At 39.8% G+C, this 22,658-nt stretch overlaps 1 protein-coding gene across 10 annotated transcripts in view; it reads right to left on the bottom strand.

Annotated features, from left to right (window-relative positions):
- The window catches only part of NEDD4L (NEDD4 like E3 ubiquitin protein ligase), a 367,521-nt gene that overhangs the window by 161,765 nt on the left and 183,098 nt on the right, over nucleotides 1–22,658 (bottom strand). For 2 of the 10 annotated variants that reach the window (XM_048849457.2, XM_048849461.2), the window contains exon 1: nucleotides 20,527–21,835. The exons of 4 other annotated variants lie outside the window; for them this stretch is intronic. In XM_048849457.2, coding sequence (XP_048705414.1) covers nucleotides 20,527–21,699 — 1,173 coding nt within the window. In that variant the 5' untranslated portion in view covers nucleotides 21,700–21,835. Of the gene's footprint in view, nucleotides 1–20,526; nucleotides 21,837–22,658 lie in introns of those variants that run through there. 4 more of the 10 variants (XM_048849458.2, XM_048849460.2, XM_048849459.2 and 1 more) reach the window with 4 other exon arrangements.

The following is a 22,658-nucleotide window of genomic DNA, read 5'->3' as shown; positions in this document are numbered from 1 at the left end:
GAAACTCAAGAAATCTCCAGCACTTCTGACAAATTATTTGCAGCAACCCTAATAAAATTCTACAAAAAAATTGAGCATCATAGCAATACCTAATAAGGAGCTGTTTCCAATTCCAAATTCACTGAAACTCCAGCATTTCACAAAGCTAACATTTGCTACAAAAAGGAACAGTTTTTTAAACTGAACTAAACAAAAAACTACACACCAGTTCCATGGAGAATGAAGCTGGCATTGCAAATTGAGGACATTTAATTCCTTTTCCTCCTACTCTTCCCGCATCTGTTTTGGCTGGCATCTGACACAAGCATTCCAATTGATGTCACCTGGCGAGTCCACCAATGCTACCGCATGCTAGTCAAGAAAAAAAACATACCAGAAAAGAAGGCAGACAACTCAGCAGCTGGGGAAAAAAAGGTTCTAAGCATTGTGGCTGCTTTTCAGCAGCACTGCTTAAACGCTTGCTGATTAACATTTCTCCCCACTACAATTGCTCTCTTGTTTGATAGATTCCTTTGTTCTGTTTCACATTTCTAGACTGAATGGTGACAGAGCAGCACATGACTGGCTGGAGGACAACAGTTGGAATAGTGACATCAAGTGCTGGCCACAATAGACGTGAAAAATACTCTCTAGCACAGCGCTTCTCAAACTTCATTGCACCGTGACCCCCTTCTGACAGCAAAAATTACTACACAATCCCAGGAGGGGAGACTGAAGCCTGAGCCCGCCCGAGTCCTGCCTCCCTCCTTCCCTCCCCGCCAGGGGTTGGGGTGGAGCCCAAGGGCTTCAGCCCTGGGTGAGGGCGTGTAACCTGAGGCCCCCTGCTCAGGGCTGAAGCCAATCTTTCTGAAATGTCTGCTCCCTTTTGGATGAAGCTGGCAAAAGGAGTCAACTATTTTTTTTAAAAAAAGTGTATGCTGAATGCCCCACGTATAATTTGACAGTGGGTAAACAAGTCCTGCGAAGTGCAATACACAGAGCTTGATTTCTCATTAAGAGAGCCCAGGTTACTCCTGCACAAGTTTTTTATTACAGAAGATGACTTGTAGCATACTCTATAGTTACAAGAAACTGCATTGTAGCTGCCTTCCTCCCCATTTTCATATGCTCTTAGCTTTACGAAATATTAACCATTTAGGCTGAAATTCTCCATTTTTCCCTCACACGCTTCTTTTTTAAAAATATTTTTTTAAACTTGTATATAGAAAACTTGATGTTTTTAACATGACATAGAAATTACGGACTAGTGAGACTGCTCAGTTTGAAAAATAGAGGTGGTTTATTAAAAAAAGGTATGATAATTTAAAAGTGTCTGAGTACAGAAAGAAGAAATTTTCTAAATCTCCAGGTGCACAGTTAAGCACAGATGCAGTGTACTTGCTTGGGCAGTTAATTAAGCGCACACAGGTGGATTTCATAGTATTTACTCCATCGTGAATTCCTTAAAAACCCTCCCCCAACTTCTGTTAGTCTCTCTCTCTCTTTTTTTTTTTTAATACTAGTAAATTAAATAACCAAAATTAGCTTAATGAAATATGAAGGTTGTCAGCTCAAACACCCACAAGGCAGGTCGTCCCATGTTAAGGTTGCTCTGGGGGCATCAATATTGTCATATTGCACAGACGTAGTATTTTTTTATTTCTCTCTTCCTCATTAAATATAAAGCTTAATACCTTACTCTGAGAAGTCTTGTCTTCTGTAGAAAATTAGGTTGTGTTAGGACATGACCTTGAGGAGCAGTGTTAACAGGATGTTAAACAAGTCTAAGCAGGCAGTATAGAAAAAAACAACCCAATCTTATTTAATATGATATCAGCTCATCATGATTAAACCTAGGGTTCCAGTTGGGTTTATCCATGACCAGGTGACACAATGGTAACTACAACAGCCCCAGTCTACGAAGAATGCCAAGTCATGTTTAACTTGGTTAGTTAACACCTGATATGTTCTAAAACCATATAATATAAGACGTACAATGTGACAGAGATAATGTTGCCAAAGAAACACTAACTTTTGGAATGTTCTTATGCTTGGTCTTGTAAACTTACATAACTTACATGCCACCATTTTTTTTTTTTTTTTTTTTGCATTTAATACACACCAAAAAACTACTGTACGAGTTGATACTCTGCAGCCTCCAATTTTAGGGAATGAATGTTTCTGCCCAAAATAGCCAACTTACTTCAGTTCTCAGGCTCAATACCTAGGGCTTGACACTCACACTCGAAAGTTTATATAAGCCCCAAAATGTGAGTTAGTTATAATATTTTTAAAATATACTTTATATTCCACCCCTAGCTTTCTCAGTTTTAATTTGCTTTTTATTAATGCTAAACTGCTGATGATGTACGTCCTACACTTACAACAGGCCAAAAGGTGAATAACTAGAAATAGTAGGAGCAGGAAAATAAATTATCCAATGGAGATACTGGCAGCAGCCACATAGGCTCCTGAAAATAACATGATTCACTTTCCAAAATTAATTTTGCAACTTTAACTTAATGACTGATGTTAAAAAGAAACATTTGTCTAAGCTTTGAACAGCTGATGTCACATCACTTCATTGTAGGAATGGGAAAAAGGCCTAAGCTATTTTGACTTACTTTTTTAGTGTTAACCAATGTAGTAGACAAATATTAGTATTGATACCTGTAAATTAGGTTTTTGTGGTTCTGGTGCATTGGTCTAAAACTCCTGGAATCTACCTAGCAGTTCCTTACAAAGGTAACTGGGGTTAATCAGTAGAAGCTGTCAAGCAAATTAACTCTTCTGAGTCACTGTACAGCCAAAGCCTGCATCTTCTGAAAGCATGTTAGTCTAAGTAGTGCCAAAGAAGAACACAGAGAAGACCAGACAACGGCTTCCATTATAATTTGTATTACTGTAGCACCTAGGAGCCCTAGTAATGGAACCAGACCTCCATTGTCAGAAACATTTAGAGGCATCCAAGAGTTGAAGCATCCAACTACTAGCCATTCTGCAAAATCTTGGCCGCTGAATGTAATAGTTAACATGACTAAACATGACTAAATTCCCTTAAAAAAACACCGGTGTTTTTAAATGGTATTTTCCTACTATTGTAGGAGACGCTTTTCGTACAGTGGCTCGTATTAGGAAGGGATCTTTCCTGAAATATATAATCAACTGATGCAGGAAAGATTTCTGCTCACCTAAGGGGAGTTTCAACACCTTTGTGATATGCTTTATTGTAAAACCATGTGAACATAAAACAAGTCTCGCCCCTAAGAGATCAAAATACACAACAGGATTTTCCTCAGGTGAAGTCCCAGTAAAGGCTTCAAAATCTCAGCTTGCTTCACCCAACTTCCAGAGGAATCTCAGTTCTCATCTCTGATCCAGTCCTTCCTCCTAGTAATCCTTTCTTTGCAATTCTCACGACCAGACTCAAAACATTTCTCAAGTAATTCCACATGCCTGCCCCAGCAATGCCACCTTAAAATTCCCTGCACCCAGGGAAAACAACAATAGTCCTCCCTAAACCCTGAAGATGATGGTTAACCCCATTCCTGGCAACCTCTGGATGGGTTCTAGAAACTTCTTAATTTCTGACCCATTTTAAATTACGTATTTAGGAAATGAAAATGGAAAAGATGCATGAAGCAACAACTGGTCTGTTACAGAACCCTGCGGACAGATCTTCTGATGTCTGGCTTGCAAAATTTCAGAAAGAAAAATCCTGCTGTAACAGTTTAAATTAGGCCCATTATAAAAAATGATGACAATGGAGTCATTTATCTGCATTAGAGGTTAAAACACAAGCTAACAAAAAATTTATTAGCAGCTAATCAGATTAGAGATTCAGACTATTAGTTTCTAAATCAATACAAACTAGGCTAGAAATATCCATGAATCTAACTGACTTCTCATACTAAGCATTTGCAAGACTAACTTAACTCTCTACATTTCACTGGGCAGAATTTATTAGGCACCACAACCATTCCACATATTGATGTGGGCATAAGAGGTAGAAATTTACTATATTTGTCACTTTAAACAGAATACATAGCTCCAAAAAGAAAAAGGTTTTAGATGAAACGTTGCATTTCTGAATTAAAGTGTTCTGTCTTCATCCATGACAATCTGCAGACTTGTCTAGTCTCTCATTTGGATTAGTTTCAATGCACCTAACAACAATGCAACAAGTAACTCAATTCTGAAGAAGTTTAACGTGGCACTTAATATCATTTATTTAAAGAAGGTCTCTCATTAGATGGTCAGAGCTTGAAAGCCCTCTGAATCTCAAATGGGATACTAGCTGTCTGCATCAAGAAAGCTGTCAAAGGCTTTAACGCTGCCTTAAGGCCAGCAGTGTATGTAGCCACACTGAAAAACATAAAAAGACATGAAGAAACTATTAAAGCTAATTTGGGCATTGCAGTTAACACATACCTCGCTACTTCACAGTAATGATTGGGTTCCCTCATTATGAATTACTGAATTTTTCAAATCAGTATGTGAATAAACAGCACAGTATGGTTAATGCGTCAGCAAAAGTACTGTGTTCATTTTCCGGAAAGTATCGTGCACTTTTGTTTATAATAGTTCAGTGTACTGCAAGTGTTCTCTGATAGAGTTTCTAAAAATAATGAAGTGTTAACAACTACTACACTCTACAGTTTTAAATCTTTGTAGAGAGATATGGAAAGAGGACTTTTCATGTGTGTAAATTAAGAAGTGAGGTTCTAACTCTGCCTTTGAAGAGAAAAACACCCAAAATCACCTTTGAATTTAGATTAAAAAAACACTTTTTCAAAACCTGAAATTAACAAATGTTTTCAGGGTTGTTTTTCTTTAACAAGTTTCAAACAAGTATTCCCTTGCATGTTTGCAACCTAAAAGTGTTACAGCATTGGGGACCTAGAAGTGAAACAGACAATTGTTATAGTGAACAAAGAAGAAACTGATATAATTAAATTTTCATGGTCCAAGCTGAGAAAAATGCAGAAAGTAAAACAGCAACAACGAAAAAAGTGGAAAGTTAACAGCTGCAGCTCTAATAATCTAAACATTTCTAATCTAAACCATTTTAATTTATTTTTGTTTAAAGTGTAATTTTAACTTCACAGAATCAATTCTAAAAGATATAATTATGTTATGCGCTCTGTTGATAGGCACAGCTTTTATTATGGTTAGGGCCTAAAATAAAAGTAGTTTCAAACAGTGGACCTATGCAAGAGGTATTAATTTAAAATAAGACACAGCTATAATCAGCAGGGGTGGATATTTTCAAACAAAAATTTAACAGCATATAAAAGTTAGGGTTTAAAGCACAAATTAGTATCTCAATGAGGATTAATATTGTGCTTTCATGACTACTGTGGGATTTTTTAAGTATTTTGCTTTTTTAATAAAACAGTCATATCATTTTCCAGGCCTACACGCTTTTGTGCACCTAACAACACTTGTAAGCCAACAGGACTGCAGAGTAAGTTGTGGCCAGTTGTGTGTTGTTGTATGGTAAAACATTTTGAGTGCGTATTATTGATCTACTCTTACCATTACCCACATGCTTTATATTGCAGAATTTTACGCTGTGCCCAGAAATAGGGTGTCACAGTTACTAGCCATGCTCAGTACCGGTTTCTGAAGCAGTATAGGAAGTTTTAATTGTAGGCAATCCAACTGGCAGGTCACACCCAGTCACACTCCAAGAGATGAGCCAATCAGAGCACAGAGGAGTGGAGGGGAAGTTATAAATAATGGAGTTAAGACAGTCTTGTGGACTCAGTGGCTGATATAGGCAGGACCAGGAGGTCTGCTGTGGGGGCTAGGTCCCAATACCTGTCCCACTTTGGACATAGGCTACAGACTGTTGTTTCACTAATCAAGGACCAGTCAGCTATGAACCCAAGGGCTGGAATGCTACTAGATGTGGAGATCCCCAGATGGTTTGTTTCTGAGAGGATTTTGAAGTGTTTGAAAGGACTGATGTGCTGCCACTCTTCTCAAGCAGATGCACACTACATATTTCAGAGTAGCAGCCGTGTTAGTCTGTATCCGCAAAAAGAAAAGGAGGACTTGTGGCACTGTAGAGACTAACAAATTTATTTGAGCATAAGCTTTCATGAGCTACAGCTCACTTCATCAGATGCATTCAGTGGAAAATACAATAGGGAGATTTTATATACACAGAGAACATGAAACAATGGGTGTTACCATAAACACTGTAAGAGAGTGATCAGGTAAGGTGAGCTATTACCAGCAGGAGAGCGGGGGAGGAAAAAACCTTTTGTAGTGATAATCAAGGTGGGCCATTTCCAGCAGTTGACAAGAATGTGTGAGGAACAGTGGGGGGTGGGAGGGTGGGGATAAACATGAGGAAATAGTTTTACTTTGTGTAATGACACATCCACTCCCAGTCTTTATTCAAGCCTAATTTAATGGTGTCCAGTTTGCAAATTAATTCCAATTCAGCAGTCTCTTGTTGGAATCTGTTTTCGAAGTTTGTTTGTTGAAGAATTACGACTTTCATGTCTGTAATCAAGTGACTAGAGAGATTGAAGTGTTCTCTGACTGGTTTTTTAATGTTATAATTCTTGATGTCTGATTTGTGTCCATTTATTCTTTATGTAGAGACTGTCCGGTTTGGCCAGTGTACATGGCAGAGGGGTATTGCTGGCACATGATGGCATATATCACACTGGTAGATGTGCAGGTGAACAAGCCTCTGATAGTGTGGCTGATGTGATTAGGTCCTAAGATAGTGTCCCCTGAATACATATGTGGACACAGTTGGCAATGGGCTTTGTTGAAAGGATAGGTTCCTGGGTTAGTGTTTTTGTTGTGTGGTGTGTGGTTGCTGGTATTTGCTTCAGGTTGGGGGCTGTCCGTAAGCAAGGACTGGCCTGTCTCCCAAGATCTGTGAGAGTGATGGGTCGTCCTTCAGGATAGGTTGTAGATCCTTGATGATGCCCTGGAGAGGTTTTAGTTGGGGGCTGAAGGTGATGGCTAGTGGCGTTCTGTTATTTTCTTAGAAATATAACAGAATATAAAGAATATAAATATAAAGACACCGTTACATTAGGCTTGAATAAAGACTGGGAGTGGATGTGTCATTACACAAGTACTCCTTTTCTTTTTACACTACGTATTATGGCCACACTATAATAACTGAGCAATCATCTACGAAAGATAAGAGGGGAGCATATGTGTGTGTGCACGTGCATGAATCGGCCCACCTGACTCAGTTTATACTGAGAAAAGTTAGAGTATATACTGAGCATTTTTGATTTTCTGCTTTTATACAAAAGTATCAATTTGCATGATGGACCTAATTAAAAACAATTCCTCTGCACCTCTTACTTAACAGAAAAACACTGTACCAATGCTCTCTGACTTACGCAATCGTTCGGTTACGCCTTGTGTAAGTCAAAAATGTATAACCCGACTGTTACGCAAAAAAAACGAAAACAAAAAAAGTCCTCCTATTTCTAGGTTACGGAACTTCTTCCATAAGTGCAGATTTGTGTAAGTCAGGTCTTGCGCAACCCGGGGAGCGTCTGTATATATATTTCTCAAAATTTGAGGAGTGGGAAGTCCTTCACAGATCTGATTGGAAGACAAGATGGGGGACTCATATGTATGGATGGCAGGATCCTCAGCTCTGGAATTAGTTTCTCCCAATAGTTCCAAGAGACCTCAAGTTTCTGGCCATCAGGGCACGTTGCCGTGGCACTCTGTACCTCAAAGCAGCCGCCTGGAGCCCTCATATTCACCCGTTATATAATTATGATATATTTCATACACAGCATCCCATGTAAGATATCATATGAAAGGTCATGATCTGCTGAAACCCATTTTCTGTTCAAGTATGTATATCGTTATTGTGTATGAAGTTATGAGATTTTGCTGTAAGGTTGTTACTGAAATATGTTGTACATTTGAGAGTCTCTACTGCTAGGTGGTGATCCAATCCCAGGAGGGTGTTATGTGACCATTAATCATCAGGGGACTTGTAAACAAGGTATTTACAATTCAATGTCAGTTGTGTAAGCACCACACAATGGTAACTGCTCAACTCTGACTCAGTTGCACAAGATCACACAAGGGGGATTGCTCAATTCTGTGACTTAGCAAAGACCATCAGGACACGTCTGGGCTAGTATTTGCCAGTCACATAGACTGAGTGTATAAAATAAGGAATGGTAGCATCATGCTTTGGCCTTTCTCCCTCTCCCCAGGCTGGAAGCAATAAAAATGCTAGGAAGACAAAGACTTGAATTGAGGAGACAGGTCCCAGGCTTAAAGGGGAAGCCCATGTATTAAGCACTGTAACATCTACTGGGATGAGAAAACTGCTTGATCCAAATACTGCCTAGTTTAATAAAGTTTAAGATTTAGACTGTGCGTTTACCTTTTATCTTCTTTGGTAACTATCTCTGACCTTTTGTGCCTCCCACTTATAATCACTTAAAATCTATCTTTCCATAGTTAATAAATCTGTTTTATATTTTACCTAAAACAGAGTGTTTTGGTTGAAGTGTTTGGGAAATCTCAGCTCAGGTTACAAAGACTTGTGTTTGTCCTCTCCACCTAAGTTCCCTGTAAGCTGTACAGCTGCACAGCAGCCTATTTAGCACCATGCAGGCGCTCAGGGAACCTGCCCAGGGACCTGCTACGGCAGGGGAGGGGTATCCCTCCCTCAGCTCCTACTGAGCCAGGCCCCCCAACTCCCCCAGCCCCAACTCTGCTGCGGCACCTGGACCTGCTGGGGTGGCGCGGCTGGAGTTGCCCGGCCCCAGGCATGGCCAGGGCAGCATGGCCTGGACACAGGCATGGATAGGGTGGCGTGGCCGGAGCAGACCATACCCAGCTGTGCCCAGCCTGGACCTGTTGGGGCTGGGGGAGAGATGCCTATCCTGCAGCCCCAGTCCAAGAGCTGCTGCAGTGGGGAGAAGCACCTGTCCCCCGAGCCCAGGTGCTGCTGTGTGCAGTCCTCTTTCCCTGCTGTAGCCTGAGTACCCTCCTGCATCTGAAACCCCTCATGCCCAGTCCCACCCCAAAGTCCACACCCCTAACTGGAGCTCTCACCCCCAGCACCCAGCCCTCTGCCTCTCATCCTCGGCCCTGCCCCAGAGCCTGCACCCCCAGCCGGAGACCTCACACCCCTGCACCCCAGCCCTGAGCCCTCTCCAAACCCTTTGGCCCCACCCATTCTGCACCTGGATGGGAAAAATTAGAGGGAACACCGCTCTCCACTTCGAGGGAGAGGTGGATTGGGTAATAAACTTACACTGGCCGAGCTTCTGACCAAGGCAAGATGGTAAAGTTTTTGGGGTGCAAGGCTCGGTAGATTTGCTAGTGCCATTCTTTGTGGGATTCGTGAGTGGCTCAGGGAGCATTCATGGAATTTAGCTGGGTGTGGGGCTCCATATGTGGTTGTGCTGAGTGATAACAGAGCCTGGAGGGGTTTGCTGCTTGGCGCTAGCTAAGCATTGTGAGAGAGAGCCCAGGCTGGAGAGTTAAGGGAGCACAGCGGTACGCCATTTCAGGTTGTACCCCAAAGATCCTGTCACAGTTGCCCAGCCTATCTGTTCACTCAGGATTTTGCCAAAAAGTGGAGATGACACACACAGGGTTGAGTTTTAGCAGTTTGCGGAGCCAATGTCACTAACATACTCTTTTTTCATTACTTATGTGTAGCATCTAGAGGCTACAATAAGTATCTTAACTGAAAAAAAAATCAGCATATTTCAAATGAACTTATTTAACACCATGCTCTACAGAGAGATAATCAGGAAAGAATTAAAATAAAACAGGAGATAAACTGCTGGCTTTAGAGCAGTCTCTGTGAAACAAATAGCCAAAAAAACCCCAAACACCATTTATTAAATTTTATATTATTTGGTGCCTTTTATCAAATGTGTACCCTTGTTTGATATCATAAACTAAGTAACACTGTATAGGTGTATGGATGTCTAGGATGTTCTGTTGATGTATCTATGCTGAAGTCACTCTGACTGGCACCTTCACTGTTAAAATTCTGTGTCATTATTTCCATTACAAACCAAGTGTCTTATAAACTCAGTTTTATTTTTTTTACAAAAAAGATCACTCTGGGCTGAAACTCAACATACAAATTTTCCATGCAGAGCAAATGTTTTATTATTGTTATAAAAAGTGATATTATTTCCAGAACTCCTATTCAAGCTTTTATTCTGGTTGCTTTATAGATTAATGAGGAAAGTCTGGACTTTCAGGAAAAACAACTTCCAAAAGGGACATCTATCAGAGTGTGGAACAGACTCCAAGGAAACTTTGTGGAGGGCTGGGGATAAAGAGCAGACACAGCATTTTCAGTGCTTGAGTCTTTAAAAAAAAAACAAAAAAACTACCTAGTTGTTGATAAATGTATTATAGGAATGATGCTTCCTGATTTTGCAAGATAGAAACCACCTGCAAGGTACTATATACCTTCAGCTCTCATTGAAATCAATAAAGTTGCCTCCCTCATCCTTCTTCCCTGAAAAGAGGCACACAACCCAATTTGGGCCCCCTCTCCTAGTTCATGTACCAGATAGCCCTCTGCCCCCAGAGGGTTTTGTTGGAGGTCAGGTTTGGCTTTAAAGTGACTTACTCCAGTATGGAGGGGAGCATCTCCATAGTCTCAAGACTATGCTGCTGGGAGGAAGAAAAGCACGATACATTCTGTTGACATTTTGACAATTCACTGCTTTGTGCTATTTAAGGCCTTGGACTGTTTTACAAAGACTGGAAAATTTAATACAAGTTTTTAAAAAAGAAGCAGCAAAAATATTCAGCTCTGCTCATCCATAATCACTTTCATCTCCCATTTCAGGGACATCGGGCATGTGAATGCATCTGGATTTGGCTTTTTGCAATGAAAATTCTCTCTATATCCTTGTACAATAGGTAAGAGCAACAAACATACATATATACATACATACAAAAAGAAAACTATCATCTTTGCCGTCTGTGCAATTTGAATGGAGTGAGGGTTGGTCCTAACCTATTTCATCTTCCACTCAAGAACAAGATGGATGAATAAATAATTAAAATTCTCTGAAGTACATAAGAAACACCATTTGTCTTTAAATCATTTTGTCTATTTGTTCTTCAAATTCCTTGATAGTGTCTATAGACTCTTTCCAGAAGTTGAAAGGGAAGCAGTTAATCCTCTTCCCAGACCAGAAAGACCACTGCTCCCTATACTCAGACACCTGAAACATAGGAGAGCTGGGCCAGCTGAAGACAATGAAGCATGCTAGGAAAAGGAAGTGCCATGGGGAGCCTGGGGCAGGCTGGTGACTGATTATAGGATTCAACAAGAAGAGTGAAATTAAGGGGAAGTTGGGTTTCCCATCTCGGTGAGTAAACTGGTAAGGTGAGCTTGCTTGAAATAAGTCACATCTTTACGATATTAAATTGGGCTGAGGAAAGCCATTTTCATTTATATTTGGCCTTTAAAGATGCAGAAAACTTACCTTGCAATGCTCTGCAATAGATCGCACCAGGTTAGCATCTAAACCCTATCTCAGCATATAGACTCTCTTGGACTTGCCATGGCCTAGAAGAGAATTATTTAAATGCAAAGCTTATGTTGTGTCTTATTAGTCTCAGCAGGGCTTCATTTATTTGAAAGAGGAAAAAACAAATGAGTGAATCAAAAATATGTTTGCCTGTTAATACTTCCTGCAGCTTTGTTCCACCAGAGTAGATAGATTAGTCCCGCCTTCAAATCAGGCAGATAACTACCAATAGCATTTTCATTCCCTTCGCTCCCCTTTCCTCTCAACACATCTCAACAATTAAACATGAACAACAAGCCATAACACAAATATGCACAGACATTTGTTGCCTACATACTGACTGTTAGATGTTAGCACTGGTGGGTCTGGACTACAGGAAGGAATTACTAGGTAAGGAATCCTCTTTTCTGCAGTCTAATGGGATCTAACATGCATCCCCAGCAATTTTTAGTAGAAGGTTTGGGAAGAAAATGGCTGTTACATTAACAGGACATGAAGGACAGAGATTCATAAATCCCAAGGCCATTGTGATAATCTAGTCTGACATTCTGTAGAACACGAGTCACAGAGATCCACCAAAATAATTCCTGGAGCACACTTTTTAGAAAAAAAAATAAATCCAATCTTCATTTAAAAAGTTGAAGACTCCACCACGACGTTGGTAAATTGTTCCAAAGGTGAAGTACCCTCACTGTTAAAAATTTATTCCTTATTTCCAGTCTGAATTTGTCTAGCTTCAACTTCCAGCCAATGGATCATGTTATACCTTTCTCTGCTAGACATTATTACATATTTGTACTTATAAACTGTGACCATGTCACCCCATAACCCTCCCTCTTTGTTAAGCTAAATAAATTAAGCTCCATGAGTCTATCAGTATATGACATATTTTCTAATACTTTAATCATGCTTGTGGCTATTCCCTGAACGCTCTCCAAATTGATCAACATTCTTCTTGAACTGTGGACACCAAAACTGGACACAGTATTCCAGCGGTGGTCACACAACTGCCAAATACAGAGGTAAAATAACCTCTCTACTCCTACTCAAGATTCTCGTTTGCATCCAAGGATAACATTAGCCCTTTTGACCCCAAAATCACACTGGGAGCTCATGTTCAGCTGATTATCCTTCACAACCTCTGTGTCTTTTTCAGAGTCACTGCTTCCCAGGACAGAGTCCCACATCCTGTAAGTATGACCTACTTTCTTAGTTTCTAGATGAATACATTTAGCTGTATTAAAACTTAAATTGTTTGTATGTGCTTAGCTTACCAAGTGAACCAGTTTGCCCAGCATCAGTGATCAGTTATCTTCATTATTCAACACTCCCCCAATTTCTGTATTGTCGGCAAACTTTATCAGTGACGATTTTACGCTTTCTGCCAGGTCATTGATAAAGATGTTAAACAGCCCAGGGGCAAGAGCCAATCCCTGTGGAACTCCACTGGAAACTCAAGCACTCAATGATGATTCCCCATTTACAATTACATTCAGACCTACCAGTTAGCCAGCTTTTAAATCTATTTAAGGTGTGCCATGTTAATTTTATATCATTATAATTTAATCAAAATGTTGTGCAATACCAAGTCAAATGCCTTACAGAAGTCTATTACATGACAGGAGATATAAGCTTGAAAGATAAGGATTTTGCCATCAGAGACTCCTGAGCCTTTTCGCCCTAGTTTGAAACAACTGTAGAATTTGCCTCATTTGCTGTTGTTGCCTGCATAGAAGGCCTGATATATTATTTCTTGGAATGGTGCCTCCTTCATGAGCACTCATTGGGTGAATCGGTTTCCAGATAATCCAGTGAGGTTGTACTTTTTTGGGGGGGGGGAGGGGGGGAGAATAAAAAGAGCTCAAGTATACAGATGTCACTACCCATTTCAAAATGATCAGCTATTAGTTGCGACCTATCTGATTTCCACAGAGAAGAGGGACCAATCCACCTGTCTACACAGGTGACATCTAAGGCACAGAAGTACAATAATACATCTTTTCTATTTAACTATGCTGCATTTTTTTAATCCCCAGCTGTGCCTTTTTTGAAATGTTCTTCTTCGGGGGGGGGGGAGGAGCGCATTTCATCCCTCCATATCATAGACATTCTTCTTTACAGTAACATTGGCCAGGTGAAAACACTCTGGCTCTCAACAGATCATGTGTGTTAGCACAGTGGAGGAACCTTGAAGCATGGTGCTCCAACAACACACAACCAACCAAACAGGCAACAAAACAATCCCACCTTCACAGTGAGTGAAATTGATTATTTCCCTTTACAATTAAGACTACATATCAATTAGCAAACAGTACATCCCAGTCACAACACACTTTTGACAAACGAGACTGAGCTAATGCCATTTTCTTGGTGGCTTGGCTATTGAAATGTAGGGGTGTTCCGTGCAAGAGATCTGCAGTTTATTCCTGGATATAAGCACTCAGATCTCATTCCCAAGACCACTGCAGGGCTGGTAGGTGGCTAAAAGGCTTTACTTTGTTGAATACTGTGTGCAAATACATATTCGCAATCATATATACAGCATACAGTGATATTGTCTTTACATGAACAATTAGCAACATTAGATGCTACTACGCTTTTATGGTCTACGTTAGTAAAACACTCAGCCACCAGTATAATCAAGTTTCACTGTCACCCGTGGCTCCCAGCACACTGATTAGCAGTGGAATTGGCAGCGTGTCCCTGAAGTGGTAGTCAGGATAATAGAAAATACAAATAAATGACTTCCGGTGTGATCAGGGGGCAATGAAATCTTCTGGTTCTCCAAGTGGCTTAAAGAAACGCCAGTTTAACTGTCCATCAGTAGTGGCTTTCCATGGGGATTACGGTAACTTGCAGGCACCTCTTATTTAGAGAGCTCAAAAGCTTCAGAAATCCGCCAAATGAGCTTCTACACATAAAACCTAAGGCAGCCAATGCTGTAAGAACAAGTAGTAGCAAGTTTGTCTCCAAGAGGTGTAAAAAGCAAAAAAGTTGGGACTCTGGAAAGAGATGGTCAGACAAAGAATATTAAGAAAACATTTAGAATGTAATACCCCTGTTTTACAAACACACATTCACAAGTTTCAGAGTAACAGCCATGTTAGTCTGTATTCGCAAAAAGAAAAGGAGTACTTGTGGCACCTTAGAGACAAACACATACACAAGACAACTTTCAAATGCCATTCTATAAAGCCTTGGGATTCTGGTAACAAGACAACAAACGAAGAAATCCTCACTGACACTGTAGCCATACAATTCTCCGTTGTCAATTACTCATTTTATGTAAGTCTCAAGAGCACAAATCTTTACCCTCTCTATACATCCTGATTTCATAGAATCATAGAAATGCAGGGCTAGAAGGGACCTCAAGAGGCCATACTGTCCATCCTCCTCTCTGCAGCAGGATTAAGTAAACCTAGGCCATAGTGGATAGGCATTTGTCCAACCTGTTCTTAAATACCTCTAATAATAACAATTCCACAACCTGCCTAGGTATTGTTTTACTGTCCTCACAGTTAGAAAGTTTTTCCTAATATATATCCTGAATCTCCCATCCTGCAAACTAAGATTACTTCTTGTGCTACCCTCGGTGGACAAGAGGAACAATTGGTGACGATCCTGTTTATAACAACCTTTTATATATTTGAAGACTTACATCCCCCCCCTTCAGTCTTTTCTTCTCTAGACTAAACATACCCAGTTCTTTTAAGCTTTCCTCATAGGTTATTTTTCCCAAACCTCTTATTTTTATTGCTCTCTGAATTCTCTTCAATTTATTCCAGTCATTCTTGAGCTGTGGGAGTCAAAACTGGCGGGCACTGCTGCAGCTGAGGCTTCACCAGTGCCGAATAGAGTGGAACAAATACATCCTATTTACATCCTACTCTCCTGTTAATACACCTCAGAAAGATATTTGCCTTTTTTGCAACCGCATCACATTATTGACTTATTCAATTTGTGATCCACTTTAACCCCCTGATCCTTTTCAACAATACTACCACCTAGCCAGTTATTCCCCATTTTGTAGCTGTGCATTTGATTTTTCCTTCCGAAGTGAGGTACTTCGCATTTGTCTTCAGACCAATTCCCCAATTTTTCAAGGTCATTTTGAATTTGAATCCTGTCCTCCAAAATGTTTGAGATACCCTTCCAGCTTGGTGCCATCCACAAATTTTATAAGCACGCTCTCCGCTCCATTATCCATGGTGTTAATGAAAATATTGAATAGTCCCAGACCCCTGAATGACCTCATTAGTTATGTCCTCCCAGTTTGAGAGCAAACCACTGACATATGGTCTTTCAACCAGTTGTCCACTCACCCTACAGTAGTTTTATTTAGACCATATTTCCCTAATTTGCTTTTGAGAATGTCATGTGGGACTGTACCAAACACTTTACTAAAGTCCAGATATAACACGTCTGCTTCTGCCTTATCCCCACTCCACCCCCACTAGTCTGGTTACTCGGTCAAAGGAGGATTGTTTTCACACAATTTGTTCTCCACAAATCCATGTTGGCTATTACTTGTCACCTTATTATGCTCCAGGTTTGAACAACCTGATTAATAATTTATTTCAGTACTTTCTGGATAAATTTACAGTTACTTGGCCCCAGTCAAGAACATTTAAAATGCTGATGTTTGAATATTTTAAGTGGGTAGGAGGCCTTGAAGAGACTGCAGCTCAAAATACTCCAAGTATAAAACAGATACAAATAAATTAAATAGGAGCGAGAATCTGTTGCAAGTGGGAGTTTGCAAATTGAACATTAGTTGTCTATGTTCCCATCTTCTGAAAACAAACAATGGAGAAGGGAAGAGGTATTAGGGTAGGGACACTGCACAGTTAGCCCAGGTGATTGGCACCCAGGTCTGAGCACACAGGTTAGCCTACCCCAAGTGTGAGCATTGACCACAGCAAAGCCCTACCCGTGTCACTGTGTCCTCACTTTTTTGCATTTGTCTGTGTCTCTCTGGGGGAATATCCTGTGATTCTGTGTGCTGAGATGCTCTAGCATTCTTTCCCAGTCAATTCTATCAATTGTGGGAGAATCTGAATAGCAGCAAGGCAACGGAAGACTATTAGTATTTGAGTGATTAAGTATTTGTCTGCACCCTCACAGCAAAGGGGTTCCAGCACAGCTCAGGTTTTAATTCTGTGCAAGCAAGCACAGGTTCAAAGTGCAAATAAACCCTTGCCTGAGGGTTGTGCATGTGGATGGTAATGGGGTTTGGGCAAAAACGTATGTGGAGGCATACAGTGTAGACATACCATAAGAGTATATTCTGATGCAGTTATCTGAAAAGAGCAGAAATTTTTAAAATAAACTAGATAAGCTGATCAGTTCATTTCTAGTATTTCTTATGTTTCCATTAATGGCTAATTAGTACATTGGAAATAGGTATTCTTTTAAAAATATAATTTTTAAATAGTAATTAGAAAATCCTAATATACAGAAATTACAGTCAAATATCAACCACGTTTTTATATATATAGTAAAAAGTATAGTCCAGCTCTCTCTTAAAATATCTGTTTATAATGTTTTATTTTTTTCATATATGCCACCAAGAACGCCATTAAGGAGGGAGTGAGATTGTATATTAGAACATATTATTTTCAGCTCAATCCTGTTTTCTCTGAAGTTAATGTGATTTTTGCCACTGATTTCAATGGGCACAGGATAGCATTGCGTAAGTATGTGGTAACATACCTTTGCTTGTATAGTACAGATATACGTGTATAAACATAAACAGATAAAGATTCTGGTTGTATCAGAAACTTGTAGAAATTTAGATTTTTAAAAGAAGGTAGTCTCAAGAAAACCCATTTAAAAAGCCAACTAAAGAGTAGTTCCAAGCTCATAATTTTCCCACAGCAAAATTTAGACAATTTTCAGTGGGACTTAGTGACTACCTTAATAGTTGGATCTGATTAGAAAGATATTCCTGAGGAAGGAAGAAAAAGAATTAAAGTTCAGTTGTGACAACTGCAGGACTGCATTCCAAAACCCTGGAGGGGTTAGGTCTTCCTTCTCAGTAAATACAATACAATACAATACTGCAATATTTTATTTGTCAAGATATTTTGCATTTTTGGTCTTAACAATAACAAATGCCCACGGGAGTACTTGGATATTCTCCAACACCAGCTACCCCTTACATGGGATTTTTTATGTTCAGTTATCACAGTATTTCTAGCGTACATGTACAAAAACCCAATAATATAAACACGAACATATCAATAGGCAGAATAACTTCATTTTTAATATGCAGACACACACAGCATGAAAACTTTCATACTCCATATAAACTATCAGAGTAACACAAAGAATCTACCGAGACTTCCAATAAATGTTTTTTAAGTTGATCATATATTCTTATTTTATCTAATATTTCATGATAACTCAATGAAATACATCCTGCCTGCCCAAAAACACTTCTGATTAAAACAGAAGATATTTGAAAGATCATAAACACTTGGTAGCAGTAGGACTGCAGACGCCCGCATGAATGTTTTCACTCAAGATAAATAAGGCTATAGCAGCTGCTGTCTACAGTCCAGGGCCCATGCCCTATATCAATCAAATACACACAAACTAGCTTAACTGGAAGAGTCTAGAAATTATTTTACCCTAAGAGTTTTAACAGGAAAAACTTTTCTTCCCAGTTTAATGAAACAATAAATTTCTGCACACAATTTTTCATCATCATGTGAGCTATCAAAACAAACTTGTAAGGGATGAATTAAAAATGACACTCCACTGAAAAACATTGTGTGTGTAGACTAAATAAAGAAAACCTTTCATTCTTAACTTTTTTTCATTGTCCAGCTTTCCTCCACCTAGTAAAATGTGCCTAGTAAACTGCCTCCACCCAAAACATTTCTGGGCTCACTAGAAATAACGTCAGAAAAGTAGGATATATCTTTAAGAAGTCTTAATTAAGGAAACCTATATGCAATAAAGATTTTAAATCCTGTTTAGACTGAGTGCCTCTGCAACTGCCAAGGTACACGACTGACTGACTCACTGTGCGTGAGGCTAAACCTGATTGCCATGAGTTCACTCAGTAGCATGCAGTATAACTGGTTTAGAAAAATCTATAAATTTATACCCCAAAACATAAATATATTGTTATAATGGAGGCCAAGTTCAGGAGAGATTTCAGGGATTCCTTTCTCCTGTCTAACAGAAATGGGTACTGTTGCAGGGACAATGAAGTGGGGATGAACAACCTTTTGGGAAGTTACACAAATCGGATTGTGTCCAAATCTTCTTCCACTCCCTGATTTATGGAAGCATTTATATGATATTTACAGTGCTGGAAATAAACCAGGGATAACGAGTGGAAAATGGCGGTTTAGACATAGGACTTGGGTGATGTGGAGTAATGGTTTAAGACGAAGAGCTGTGGGCAGCCCACTGGATGTGGGATGCGGGTATCTAAAGAATATCAAGTGTACTTGTAGAAGAGAAGAGAGGGGCCTGAACCAAAACCCTGGATGTAAATAATCCCGAACTTTGGAAAAGTTAAAACTGAAGTAAAACTTCACAGCTGGCCCCTTTTCTCCCAAAATCCAGGATTCAAACATCCTCAAGTCTTCAGGAATATCTGTGGCCTGATAAGAAGTTTACACTTCAAAGCCTTAACTCTAATGTAAACAAGATAAAAACTTCTCAAAATAAAAAAAAAGTGTTTTAAATGAAAGAACAAATCTTTTAACATGTTGTTGAATGTGATAGTGAAATCCAAACAAAAGAAGTTTTCAGCAGGAATATTCTGAATGTAAAATATTCACAGGCTGACAGCAAACACATTTAGCAATTTATACAGAAAGGGTGTGATATGGTATATAGCAGAAAAGAAGAATTTTCCCCACAAAGGCTGTGAGGGCTAGTTATTCGTGTCCATGTGTTAAAAACGTACACTGACGTGCTAAAAAGAAAGTTATCTTGGAGTAACTTTCATACTGTTAGTTTTTGCTATGAAAGCTGCAGAGTCATCTTATGGTCTTGCTGTAGTTAGCAGCTGTCTTTCTGTACTACATTTCACTGAAAGAGCGCATGAGAGAATGAGAACACACACAAGCAATAAAGGCCAAAAGCTGATCTTGTGAGTCTGTTTTCACAGCTGGAGATAGGGTACTTACTATTCTATATACAGCATCATTGAGCTTAGAAACTCAAGTGGGCAGTGTTAAATTGCACTGCACAGCAATTCAAGCAAATGACTCCCCATGCCCCTGTAAGTTTTACCCACGCATGGGCCTATAAAGTATGTTTCAAAAAACATTATAGAACTTCATCTCTCTCTCATATATTACGTGAGAAATAAGCATTATAAGAAGATTGTATATCATCTTCCACACCAAAGCTATATTATAAGATATGGTAATAAATTATGCCTAAGTTGCATTTACAGTAGTTTGATCACATTTCATATGACACTGAAAGGACAATGTGAAAAGTTTTTATTTTAAAGAAGGTCAAGAGCAAAAGCATTCCTTGAAATAAAACAATTCTCACCACTTGGTACTGAGAAAACAAAATTGATTTCTTTACCGATTTCTGTCCCCACAAAGTCCTGAACTGCTAGTATATTTCAATTTCATTTTTACATATATTTTTAAAATAATATGGAAAGCATTGAAGCATGTTTCACAAATGTACAAATTCTTTGTACAGCCAGGACTTAGCAAACTAATAAAGAAATAAAAGCAAATAGTGACACTTGGGTGTTCCAATTTTTTAAAACTCTTCAGCTGACATAACACTGAGTTAAACATGTGAGACACTAGGACTCCAAAAAAACATTGCACTGGATGGAATCATAACTGGAAGCAAAACTATTTTAGGTTAGAGTTAGGGATGCTTTACAGATTGTTCCAGAGAACTGTAGATCTTACCAGTATTAATGAGTGAAATTCTTTACTTACCTAAAATTCAGTAGCTTTTCTTTTTTACCATTTAAGTTTTGATAGAACACAAGGAGAAGCATTTTCAGCATGTTACTTACCGTGGCACTGGTCACTGTAGGCCCAGAGGTATCAGGGCTGTCTTCATCAGGAACTTGATTTTGTTCTTCAGTACCACGGGTTACAAGAATTCTGAAGTGTTGCTGCCTTGTGTTTTGATCTGGTCTGATTTTAAACAAGCATCCCTGCCCTTGAGGAATCCTCTCTACCGAATTGCTTCTAGATATTTCTGACCCATTTCTGCTATTTGCATGCAGTTCTGAATTCCCTCTGTCTTCTACAGGGCTAATTTGTTCTGGTTGTGGCTGGACAGGGTAGGAAGTACTCCTCTCCAGCCGTATGCGAGGATACCTGACCAATCTATTCCCTTTTGTTCCAGTAAAACCAAAATTATAGTCGCTTTCTGTACCTGTATCACTTGCCTGCGATTGCTGCAACTGGAAAACAAATAACTTTTTCCCTGAATTTGCTGACATATCTGGCAGATGCTGCAAAGACCAGCGTCTGGGTTCAGAGGCAAGGGCGTTATTCTGAACCTCAGAACCAAATGGCAATAGCATAACCTGATGCATATCTGCGCTTGAAGCGCGATGCTGAATTCTTACACCACTTATGTTTAACCCTGAAGCCGCTTCACTTGCTTCATCTTCTTGGGCAGTAGTTGCAGCAGCATCATTCTGGTTATTGGAAGGAATTGTACAAAATATTCTGTGATTACAGGAAACAGCTCCATTAAGCGGTTGCCCAATCTCTTCAGGCATCCTGGGTGGAGAATTCTCTGGGGTTACTTGTGGACTGCTTGGAGAAAAAGAATGGCTGTCAACTGAGCATGTGTAATGCTCCCTGAAGTCTGAGAATTTACATGGAAGAGTCTCCTCAGGAGACTCTGGGGCTCCACACTCATCAGCACAGCCGTTCACAGCTTTGCGCTGAAGAGAGATCTGCATAGATGAGCTCCTTGTTGGACGCACATCAATATTGTTCAGCAGCTGAGGAATAAACATAGATGTGCTTCTTTTTAAGGAGCCCACTTCTTGCAAATCTCCGCCACCATAATCCGCTCCATGTCGGGAGAAAGGATGAGGACTGTTTCTTCTTGGCAAAGTGTGGAAAGCCATGAAAAAGTCATCTTCTCTCTCTCGGTCTAGGATCTCAGATTCAGGGGCTGTGTTGCTTCGTCCAGAGCCAAAATGAAACCGCAGCCGATGGGCCATGGTTTAACAAAGAGAAGAAAGGGAGAGAGGGAGAACAGCAACAATTCAGGCACTGCCAGAAGTTAAAAAACAAAGACAAACTCCAAGAAAAAGTGTCCCATCTGCCAAACTGTTAGCACTGCAGCACTGATAGCGACAGATAGCAGAAATAGCCCAAGTGGCAAGCAGCATTCCAGGCATGATTGGATAAGAGCAATCAGTGCTCCTACACACTGTGACATAGGGTAGGATGGTTAGAGTCACATGACCTGGTTCCCCCTCTCCACTGCAAGCTAGTTGTGTGTTGGTTGTTTTTTTTTTAATACCAGCAAGAGCCTGAAACAGCACCTTCACAGCTGCTCCTTTTCCATCAGAAAAGAGCTGCCCCCGCGGGGGAGCTCTCACAGCTGACTAAGGCAGCAAGCACACTCGGCACTGATATAAATCTAAGCCACATCACATTCACAGACCACTTTTGTACAAAAACGTTAACTGCAACAAAAGCTCTTTAAGTGTTAAAAGTTTAAGTGGACTTCACAATGCAGATTTAGAAGAACAAAACTGGATCAAGTAGACAAATTCAGGCTTCATCTGTCAACCCCCTAATACTACAGCATTAGGCTACCATGGTAGAACATAAATTAATATTAGTCCATGGTTAATACTCTAGGATTTTTTTCCTGGTTCTTTAAAAGGTTAAGTAACAAACTAATCACTCTGGAAAAAATCCACAACCTTCACATTACCATTGTAAACACAGCATAACCTACTCATCCTACATACAGATTCTTTTCTTCCCTTAGAAATTGCAACAAAGAAACCTTACATATGACAAAGACTTCTCAGACAAGGATAGCAGCAGAAATGAACAAGATGGCAGGAGACAGTTTCTTTTTCTGTTTTACCAGGCAGCAAAGACGAGCGAAAACTGAAGAAGGGTGTGCATGTAGTTTTGTAATGATTTGACTTAAGCGCCGTAC

The sequence above is a fragment of the Caretta caretta genome, chromosome 5, assembly GCF_965140235.1.
Source record: "Caretta caretta isolate rCarCar2 chromosome 5, rCarCar1.hap1, whole genome shotgun sequence".
NCBI classification, from domain to species: domain Eukaryota; kingdom Metazoa; phylum Chordata; order Testudines; family Cheloniidae; genus Caretta; species Caretta caretta.
Note: the sequence above shows the minus strand (reverse complement) of the source record. Positions and strands in the feature narration are given on the sequence as shown.